General features: G+C 44.0%; 2 protein-coding genes across 2 annotated transcripts; both read left to right on the forward strand.

The window, feature by feature from the left end:
* Positions 1 to 54: 54 nt before the first annotated feature.
* trnt1 (tRNA nucleotidyl transferase, CCA-adding, 1) lies at positions 55 to 6,340 on the forward strand. Its single transcript, XM_034532492.1, has 8 exons — positions 55 to 183; positions 377 to 506; positions 1,344 to 1,537; positions 2,125 to 2,263; positions 2,368 to 2,494; positions 2,614 to 2,807; positions 4,011 to 4,264; positions 5,610 to 6,340. The coding sequence occupies exons 2-8, from the start codon at positions 377 to 379 to the stop codon at positions 5,853 to 5,855; spliced, it is 1,284 nt and encodes a 427-aa protein (XP_034388383.1). The 5' UTR covers positions 55 to 183; the 3' UTR covers positions 5,856 to 6,340.
* Positions 6,341 to 6,437: 97 nt separating this feature from the next.
* si:dkey-178o16.4 (vasopressin V2 receptor) lies at positions 6,438 to 9,245 on the forward strand. Its single transcript, XM_034532493.1, has 2 exons — positions 6,438 to 7,491; positions 7,797 to 9,245. Exons 1-2 carry the CDS (start codon positions 6,636 to 6,638, stop codon positions 7,967 to 7,969), a joined length of 1,029 nt encoding a protein of 342 aa, XP_034388384.1. The 5' UTR covers positions 6,438 to 6,635; the 3' UTR covers positions 7,970 to 9,245.
* Positions 9,246 to 11,025: the final 1,780 nt, after the last annotated feature.

The raw sequence follows: 11,025 nt of genomic DNA on the forward strand, positions 1-11,025 counted from the left end.
CGAGAAGCTACGAGGCCGCTCGCTCCTCTTAAACCCCGCCCTGGTCAGGCTGGTGAAACCTCACGCGATTGGTCAGTAAGCGCACGTTCCTCGAAACACTTCCTGCCAAGCCTCAACAGAGAAAGCGTCCCATGAAGTGACAACCGCGTTGTCCGGTTATAACAGCTCCTGTTTAAGTGGCAGGTCAGTCCCGTCGGTTATGTTTTCGGTGCGTTTACAGCTGCGACATGAATGTCGCTCGTGTGCCGGCGACGTGCCAGACACGGCGTGAACACGAGCGACAAGTGCGCGCGCGACTGGCAATGACATGTAACGTTAGCTAACGCAGTAAAAGCTCAAACGACGTCACGCGATGTTCCTTGTTTTGTTTGTATAGATGTGGAGCAGAATATTGAGTCCTCGTGTGATCGGAAGAACAACACTCTGTTGGAGGAGTCTCTTCACTATGAAGCTGAAGACCAGTGAGTTCCAGTCGGTGATCTCTGATGGACTGAATGGACTAGCGGGTGAGAGGCAGCACTGACTGGACACCGACAGCCGTTGTAGTCCCTCACAGCGTGAGGCTTGTGTGTTGGCTGTCAAACACTTGCAGTACAGGGACGTAAGGGAGGATTAGATGTTGGGCCGTTTCTCAGAAACATTGTTACTGTAACAGTTTGTCCACCAGAGTGCACTGACATCACGTTTGAAACTATTTTTAATAATCCAGTACTGTACAGATTCTATTAACTCCTATTCTAAAGTCATGCTTTAAAGGCTGTTTTAATCCCAATTTCATGAGCAATTAAGATTGAACATTGTATGTTTTTCAGGTGTTTAGTTTTGCACTTTCACAAAGTTGGGGTTCTAACCTTCTGGGCCAGAACACAAATTAACGGTCAATATTAATACAGCAGAGGCCAAAATATTCGGACTCTTAGCCCCGAGTATGTGACAGACGCTAACTAATGTTCAATTCTATATTTCCCACAATGCCACCAATATAATCTTATTGTAAGACCCTGCTTGTCTGGTGATTTGTCTCTGTCTTTTTTGTGGTTGTTGGTTTAACTGCCACTTCACACCCATTACAATGCTAAAACACATTTCCAAAATTGCTCCGGAGGTGGTAATATTTTCATTGTTTGAGTAAAAAAAAATCTGCAGACTGATTCAAAAAGAAGCTCATAATAATATAAAAGGGATACAATAATAAGTGCAATGAGAGTTTGTACTAATTTGTGAGTTCATTATCATGGAAAGTTTCTTCTCCAGTTGCTCCTCGCGGTTTTTATTCAACCAGTGAGATGGTTTGTGCCTCCAGACACACACTTCCTCTGAAAAGGTGTGTTTGTTCCCTTCAGAGGTGTTTGAGAAGCACCAGCATGAGCTGAGGATAGCTGGAGGTGCTGTGCGAGACCTGCTGTCCGGGACGCAGCCCGAAGACGTGGACTTTGCCACCACAGCCACTCCGGAGGAGATGAAGCGCATGTTCCAGAAAGCTGGCATCAGGATGATCAACAACAGAGGAGAGAAGCACGGGACCATTACAGCGAGAGTAAGAGGCTGACAGGCTGGAGCTGTGTCCCACTTCCACTTTTGTGTCATTGTTTGGAAAGCTGCCGTGAAGAAAACTTAAACTCTCTGTGAGCCGCGGCTTTTCCAGAATAGCTGAATTCAATCTCCGGAGATAGAAATGGCAATTAAAGTTAGCGGGCTACTGCTTTTGAATAATGAATGATGTTGGCATTTTCAAAGCTGGCCTGATCGGCGCGTCTTGATTTGAAGATGTTAATGGATGAGCCGTCCTGATGGGCTTGTGGGAGAACAACCCACAGATAGGCAGCACAGCAACAGGAGGCGCTACGATTTAGATTTTATTTCAATTTGCCGGAATATGTGACTAAATTGCATCTAACAAGCAGATGTTGTGTGCTGGAACATATGGTGCCATAAGGTTAGATACATATTTTTTTAAAAGCCTACAATGTCGTAATGGCGTTTTACAGACGCTGTTGTTTAATTTTTGAAATGCTGCACGACCTGCAAGTGAGAGCTGGTTGACTTCAGAATGAGGGACTATGTTCATGTCGCCGTCTTTGCGGTGCCTCAAGTCATCTGTGTTTTGCTTGTCGGCTTTCACAGCTCCACAATGAGAACTTCGAGGTGACCACGTTGCGCGTGGACGTTCAGACGGATGGCCGTCACGCAGAGGTGGAGTTCACCACTGACTGGCAGAAAGACGCCGAGCGGAGAGACCTCACCATCAATTCCATGTTTTTAGGTATTGCCGCGTTTGTGCTCGGAGATACCCGGCATGTCACTGTCGCTTATTTTATTGCACGTGTGTCCGAATTCTTTTCTTGACCTTTCCCCCTTTTTGTCTAGGCCTAGACGGCACATTATATGACTATTTCAAAGGATACGAAGACCTGCAGAATCGCAAAGTTCGGTTTGTTGGCAGCGCTGAACAAAGAATCCAGGAGGACTACTTGAGAATACTGCGCTATTTCAGGTGGGCGTATATCTCTTTGAACTTGGTGAACATGGAGAGCAATGAGAAGAAAATTATTGTTTTTCTATTTGTCTGACCTAAAAAGCGCTCTGATCTGAACTGCCTCCATTCACTCCAAGATTCTACGGCAGGGTGGCCCTGGAGCCTGGCGCTCACGAGGCCGAGACGCTGGCTGCTATTCGGGAGAACGGCCGCGGACTAGCAGCCATATCGGGAGAACGGATTTGGATGGAACTGAAGAAGATGGTTGTTGGTGGCCATGCCGCTCATCTGCTGGAGCTAATGTACAGTCTGGAACTGGCCCAGTACATAGGTGAGAGAGGAGGGGGCAGGAAATGAAAAGACAATGATACTCAGCCAGATTTGAGCCGGGGACATTAGCTTTAGGTGGTCAGCCCCTATTTAATAACCCCGAATATGAATATTCGGAATATGAAGCTGGAGCTAGGAGACAATTGGCTCACCTCAGCATAAAGACTATAAGCAGGGGGAATACGTATGTGTTCTGACATTTTTTTTATAAATACATACATGCATACAGTACATCCAATTCATAGTGTTGAACACAAAACCTGGTAAACAAGGACTGACTCATCGTGTGTATGTATTTGTTATATTTATTGGGTGCGCTGCTATGTGTAAATGTACAAAAACAATACATTTAACAAGGATTTAAGATTTTAAGATGATGCATAAAAAAAACACAATCTCATTTGGAAGCGTTGGCTTTATTACACACCTGGTTTATTCATCAACCATTACTATTAAGCTTTGCTTAATGACGTTTAGCTATAAACAAGTAATTAATTATTTGACAATGACCTCTTGTCCATTCTTTAAGGAAAGCGCCTGGAAGAAGTTCAAATTCGGAGCCGGCCCCTTAAAGCCTTGGCCGTGAAGATAGTTAAAAATGAGTACATAATAATGTGTCAAACCCACACATGTACATCACAGGTTTTGGTGTCGTCACGGTACCAAAGAGCTGTCCCGTTCTTGTCCCTTGCAGCCTCTCGCACTCAAGCACTTACCAAGTGTCAATTAAGTCCCTGAGGGTTCACGGTTCGGGGGTCTAGAGGGGACATTTGTTTGCAAAGTACAGGCATCGGTAAGCGGGATCCGTAATGTCAGCACTCAAAATGTCTCAAGTACCGGGCAATTTGGAGTTGTTTACGAATGATGAAAGAGATTAGAAATGAGAAAATGTTCCATCCCGGGGACGGAGTGGATTCAATGCCTCTTGACGCCTGTAGTACTGTGACCTCTGGTACTGTGACCTCAGGAATTATTTGGCTCTAGACGGAGAGGATTCAATGACTCCTGGTGATTTGGACTCCTTTCAGGCTATTTAGAATCCACAGAAGACTCTCACCAGGATACCAAAACATGTTTTAAAAAAATTAAATGTGGCATTTTGTGTTCTTTGTCTGCTTAGTTTCTGCCGTTGTTTAAAAGTCAGCTCCGCTCATTCCTCCTGCCCCCCCCCCCCCCCCCTCCCCCTCCCCCCGCTCCTCCTCAGGTTTACCTCCAGGTGGCAACGTTGAGGAGATGAAGCTAGTGTGGCAGAACGCCAAAGACAACTCTCCCAAGCCCATGACCATCCTGGCCGCTCTCTTCCGCCGCCCGGAGGAGGTGGAAAGGATGGACATCCGGCTGAAGGTGTCCAGGGAGGAGAAGACTCTGGCTCTGTTCCTGGTGAAATACCGGCGGGAGCTTTGCAAGAGCGAAGACGAGCCGGACAGCCTCAAACCCTTCACCGACTTTATCTTCGACGTAAGTTTCAGCCTCCTCCAGTTGTTCAGGTGCCGATTTGTTCTCATGTTTTTTGGGATATAATAAGTAGTAGTTTGGACACTTAACAATGTGGTCATTGATAACGCACGTTTTGAACCAAAGCTGAAACAATCGGTGGATTTAACGACTAGTCGGTGAAAAGATTAATCCACAACTGTTTAAAAAAATGTATTGATAAGAAAAGATACAAAAATGTCACCGTTTCTGACTTAAATGTGAATATTTGCTTGTTTTTCTTTTTCACAAAATAAGCAAGTTTAAGACCTCTTTCTGTGCTCTGAAAATGCGATCAACCTTTTTACCCAAAGAAGCAAATGATTAACGAGTCAAACCATCAGCAGATTTACCAACCATGAAATTAATTGTAGTTACAGCCCCACTTTAAATGCAGGAGTCGCACCCTTTAACTCTCTTCCTTCACCCTGCTGGACAGTGATCCTCCTACTTCCATCACCCACATCTGATTGCAACATGTTCCCTCCCATACTAATATGTGACCCGCTGAAAGGCATTCTGGGAAATGTTCGTCGTCACTAACAAGGGTGGAGTTCGCATCGCTAAATCAGAATGGGTCTGTTTCCAGGTGCTTGACTTTCTGAAGGGCTGAGTCTTTTTGAATAATCGTCTCTGCTTTTTAAAAAAAATAAAAATGATTAGCAACACGCCATTACTAGAAGATTCTGGTCGTTTTTTATGTAGGCAACACGTTTTGCAAAACTTTAATTCAACGTGATTCTTTGGGTTCTGTGACTGGCTAACGCAAAGTTTAATTTCTTAGTTTGGTAGTTTAAACAGTTTAAATCTCAACATAAATATCTTGGCTTGAATGGTTTCTAAAAGGGGATTCAGGTGTGATCCGTTCATTGTTGCTCCACACTGGATTTAGCTTCAAAATAATTCTATTGAGTCGGACAAAGCAGGATGAGGGAGTACATCAAAAGGAAAGAGACATCTCACTACAGAATGCCTTGAAACCATATTTTCACATTTGTCTCGTTCTTATAGGTGATGTGGTCCAACACGTCTAGTGTCTGTATTTTTACTTCTGTACTGGTTTGAAGTTGCCCGAGCTCATTTGGAGAAACGGTGATGTCACAAATGAACCAATCGGGCTTTAGGAATGATTGCATGAATCAAAGGGTGACGACGGTAAGGGAGATTTTCTGCTTTGGTCGTCAGCCGCTGTCAATCAAATCTGATCAGACACACGGTGTTAATGAAGCAGAGCAGCCGAGTGTTTAGGTTATTGCTGCGTATAAAGGTCATGAATATTTTATAATAAAGACATTTTAATTAACACACTCCGCATGCCCTGTCTTTTCAGAGTCGGGAGCTGGACTCTCAGAGTAAAGTGTGTGAGCTGCTGAAGTACCAAGACGAGGGGAAGCTGCTGTCAAAGCTCAGCGGCTGGTCCGTCCCCCGCTTCCCCGTCAGCGGTCACGACCTGAGGAGGCTGGGGGTCACGACGGGGAAGGAGATAGGCACCACATTGCAGGAGCTCCGCGACATCTGGAAGAAGAGTCGCTACCAGATGGACAAAGATGAACTCCTCAGTCACATCCAGTCTTAAATGAGGAGGGGAGGTAATTGTGCCTCCTTACAGATATGGATTGAGCAGATTGCGGCACATTGTTTAGAGGGCGCGAGAGAAGAGAAGACTGCAAGAAATGAGAAATGCGTAGTTGTTGACGAATGCAATTTCTTTCCAAGTTTTGTTGTCTTGCATCGCCATGTGAAGAGATCACACACATGCACTCAGCAGCACGGCTGCCACCTTTTTTATGAGTGAATGTGTACAATTACATTATTACAGAGCTCCATGTAAATCCATTGGCTAAGCAGCTGTTATGCTCAGTTACTATCAACAATATTAATTGTTAAATTCATATTGAAAAGCAGAAGTTTGGTTTTGATTTGTATTTTTATTCCTTTGCTGTGCTTTCTGTAAAGAAACTGTTCGTTTAAAAAAAAAAGAAAAAAAAGACATGTTTTATTGAAAAGACTGACTCTTTTTGTTTAAGTGCATGTAGTGCAGAATACAATGTTTATATCTTATCCGCCTCTGTGTGTTTTGTCTGTGAAATGATTCGCTCCTCCTCCCTGCAGAGATGTGGAGATATAAAGCCCTCTGCTGTCCTTTACCAACACTACAGTTTCTGCCTGGAGTATATCACCACTTGTTGCTCACTGGACACTCTCACTAAAATCCCATAATTTATTTTTCTAGGAATTACATTTATTTGTAAGTGTAATGACAGGCTGCCTGGTAACTTTTTATTTTCTGCTTTTATTTTAATTTTTTTGGTGGATTCACCTAATAATATTCCGTTCCTGCATTGGTTGTGAAAGCATGGCCTGGTTCATCGTCAACGTCAGTAACGCCACTTTGGGGAGTGCGCTCTCTGGGGACGAGCCGCGGGATAAGCGCTTGGCTCAAGTGAAGATCGCTCTTCTGTCCATCATCTTCATCACCGCTGGAATCCTTAACTTCGGGCTCTTGTTGGTGCTTTGGAAGCGGAGGAAGCGGCTCTCGCGCATGCGCGTCTTCGTTTTCCAACTGTGCGTCGCCGACCTGGTGGTCACATTCTTCCAAGTGTGTCCCCAACTCATGTGGGACATCACCGACCGATTCGTGGGGCCGGACGTCTTGTGTCGCGCAGTGAAGTACCTGCAGGTGGTCGGGATGTTCGCCTCCAGCTACATGGTCGTAGTGATGACTCTCGACCGGCATCAAGCCATCTGTAACCCCATGGTGACTTTCCAAAGGCGCAGGGCGCACTGGAACGGCCCGGTGTGCGCCGCCTGGTGCGTCTCCTTCATCGGAAGCCTGCCGCAGATCTTCATCTTCTCCCGGGTCGAGGTCGCCCCCGGCGTGTACGACTGCTGGGCGCAGTTCGTCAAGCCGTGGGGACCGAGAGCCTACGTGACCTGGACGACTCTGGTGATATTCGTCCTGCCCCTCCTCGCGGTGATCGTGTGCCAGGTGCGCATCTGCCGCATCGTGCGCGTCAACTTCCACATGAAGACGCAGCAGGTCACGGGCCAGCCGCCGTCCTCCAGGGCCAGCAGCGTGGCAGGGGTGTCCAAGGCGAGGGTGAAGACGGTGAAGATGACCGTGGTCATCGTGCTCGCCTACGTCGTCTGCTGGACGCCTTTCTTCACCGTGCAGCTCTGGTCCGTCTGGGACACGGAGGCGCCCACTCATAGTAAGAGGACAGGGTTCGGGATCTCACGTGGGGAAAAACTCAGATTATAACTTATTATTTAGCTTTTTAAAAAACGGACACATTCAGAGATGAGACTGTGTGTGTGTGTATGTGTGTGTGTGTATATATGTGTGTGTGTGTATATATATATATATATATATATATATATATCTATTCCTGAATTTGAATTAAAAATCTGGGTAAACGCTTCAAAAGTTAGAAATTGGTCCTCCCTGTAAAACGGCTCAAAAGTGTAAGAATTAAAAGCACTGTTATTGTTCTCACTTGGTCCTCTGTTGTTTCAGCTGCAACCTTCGCCATCTTGATGCTGCTGGCCAGTCTAAACAGCTGCGCGAACCCCTGCATTTACCTGCTGTTCAGTGGGAAGCTGCCCAAGACACTCAAGTCCCTGACGTGTGTGCGTCACACACAGGAGTCCACCCAGGAGGAGGGCACCATGGTCAGCTTCCTTTACTGAGTCCGCCGGCCTGGTACAAGTGAAACCAATACATATTGGATACAGACGCTGCCATATTTCTTTGTTGACGTCATTTGGAGTCAGAGTCTGCACAGTTACCGCGGTACAGAGGTCACGCACAAACGCATCTGCTGCGTCTACCACTTTGGTAACTATTAGGCACAGCAAAAATATATCTAGAAATATATATTTATGATCAAATGGAAGCTTATGACACCAACTCTTTGAGCGTTGAGTATGATACGGTTGTTATAGAGTCACTCTTACAGAACCGATACTGTTACATAAATTAAATAATCTGTCGATGGGTTGGGCGACCAATCTGGTCCAGCATGAAATGTCTCAACAGCTACTGGATGGATTGCCATGAGATGTTTTACAGACATTCAGGTTCCCAAGAGGATGAATCCAGACAACAGTGATGATCTCCTTGATTTCTTTCTGTAGCGCCACCAACAGGTCCAGTTTTCCCTTATCCAATGGAGTGCGATGGGTTGGTATACAATGTAAAGACATTCGTGGTTCCCAGAGGAACTCGGTTGATGCCCAAACGTCTCCTTCAGCAGCAATATGAGGGAAATGTCTCGACAACTATTGGATGGATTGCCACGGAATTTGTCTCAGGCTTCATATGATACCCAGAGGATGATTCTAATTACTTTGGTGACCCCCTAACTTCCCCTCTATAAGCATCATGAGATCACATTTTTTATTTTTCCATTTAGTTTTTTGGGGTTTATGACCAAATACCAGCAAAACTAGGGACATTCCCAGCAGCCTGTACTTTGTGTTTGAGTTCTAGTTAGAAAAATAATTAATAATTTTATTTGGGAGCCAAAGGACAATATGGATTAGACAGATTTAGCTGAAAGACGAATATTAACTAGAATCATTGAATGGACCAAACAACTGCATAAAAGTTATTACGTTTGTTACGTTGCATGTAATCCTTTTTGGCAACGGTTCATGTAACTGTGCCGTGTAATATGAAAGTGTTGTTTATCCTGTAAATATGCAATATATTCACATGTAGTGGTATATCCTTTGAATGTGATTCTTCAGTGTGTATATGATCATATGTACAGTATGTTAATGCTAGATATCTGTTGGTTATTGGTTTAAAGAGTCAGTTATCACACAACAGATGGGCCTCTGTTAAAATCTTCAAATAAGTACAATGCTCGGCTATCAATGTCACAACATGTTTACATTATTAAAATACTTTAATACGGAGTGATGATCTCTGAGGTGTTGGCAAATAAACTGACCTTTCACATGCCTGTGTCTTTTCTTCCCAACAGTGTTACCTGGTAGTCAGTCAGCGGTATGACACCGGAAAGGTCCCTCTTCCTTCATTCGGAGAAGGGGAACATGAAGAAACTGTCTATAGGAAACCTATATTGTATAAGACAAATTATATTGAACAAGAGGAATCATCAAGACAAAAGGGTAATACTGGGGATCGCATGCAAAGTATACTGTGTAGATATTTCATGTGGGGTGTAAATGAACGACTTACCGGGTGCTTCGGTTCATACAGTGTTAGAGACATATATTTTGGTTTGATTACAAATCATGTTATTTGATTTATTGATTTTGATCTAAAGACTTTCCTTTACCAGAATGGATGTTATATTTATATTTGAAATGATGCTTTTCTTTGGGAATTATTAAGCTGATGAGGATCAGTTGGTATAAGAGGAAGGGGTGGGACTGAGTCTGTATTTTTGTTATCTAGAACGAGACATCGGCACAGTCTTTGACCTCTCGTTATAGCTCACCTTATAGATCATAGACTTATGATGTTGTTAAGTTTGATAAAAAAACGGAAAATAAATCAACGTCTCGAGAGTCATTATATGAGCGTTTCAACGTGTGAGTCAATACGGAGTCCTGTAACGTGGCACAGAAGACAACAGGAACAAGGGACAGGCCACCACATACAGGAAGAAGTTTAAAGAAAGCCTAGAAATTAATTTAACAATAATAGATGGATGTACAGAACACTTTGAGCAATTCAGAGCGCTGGAGTTTCTCAATGGACTTTCTGTGGCACAGCAATTAGCCCATAAACTATATTGTGGTTTTTTGCCATTGAACCATTTGGATGGATTGCCAGAGAATTTTTCTCAGGCTTTTCCGATCCCCAGAGGATGATTTCAATTGACCCATGACCACTGAAGGGAGATAAAAGTCTGTCCCTACATGGTAATTACAGTGTTGAAGAGATGAACAATGTTACAGCCTGGGTTAACACTGTAGAAGGAGGGCTTTCTTTCACGTTTCCAATCCTTTACCCGGATGGTAAGACGCTAGAAGTTCACTCACCGGAATTACTCATGCCGTGTCGAATTGCTCGCTGCACATCTCTTGGCGCTACCGCAACAAATGTCACCTCATTTATCACATTTTGACCAATTTGTGGGCTTTAAAATAAAGTGCAAGCAAAAAAAAAAAAGGCTTTCAAACATTCACAGGGGCAAATAGTCACAATGTGATTATGGAAATGAAGCGATTACTGTGCCGTATTATTAAATACTAATCCGAACAGCTCTCCCAGTGTGTGTGTGTGTGTGTGTGTGTGTGTGTGGGGGGGGCTTTCAATGCCTCAAAGACAAACTCAGAGACTTGGAATTTGACATGTCGGTCTCAGTCGCCACAACGTATTGTTCTATGAACAGAATCCACTTGACGGAAAGACTTGAGACGAAGAGAGATCCATAATTATATTTGATGGTCCACTGTGTTATATATAAATATATAAATCACAGAGTGCTTTTGTAAAATATTGACTGGATAAATGCACAATAATGATGACCATAAGTGTATGTGGATGAAAAGGTGTCTTTGTAGGAAACAGCTTGTGCTCGCATTTAAATCCCGTCAGCGGTGACACACCAGCATTTAGAACATATTGTACGTAATAACTGACGAATGATTAAGACAACACTGGCTTCAAAACGCATTTACGGGCTTGCGCTCTAATTTGGCAAGAGAAGAAAGAAATATAATTTGTATTCATTCTGAGAAAAAGTCATTTTTAACATATGTGGCAG

Source organism: Cyclopterus lumpus, chromosome 5 (genome assembly GCF_009769545.1).
Source record: "Cyclopterus lumpus isolate fCycLum1 chromosome 5, fCycLum1.pri, whole genome shotgun sequence".
NCBI classification, from domain to species: Eukaryota; Metazoa; Chordata; class Actinopteri; order Perciformes; family Cyclopteridae; genus Cyclopterus; species Cyclopterus lumpus.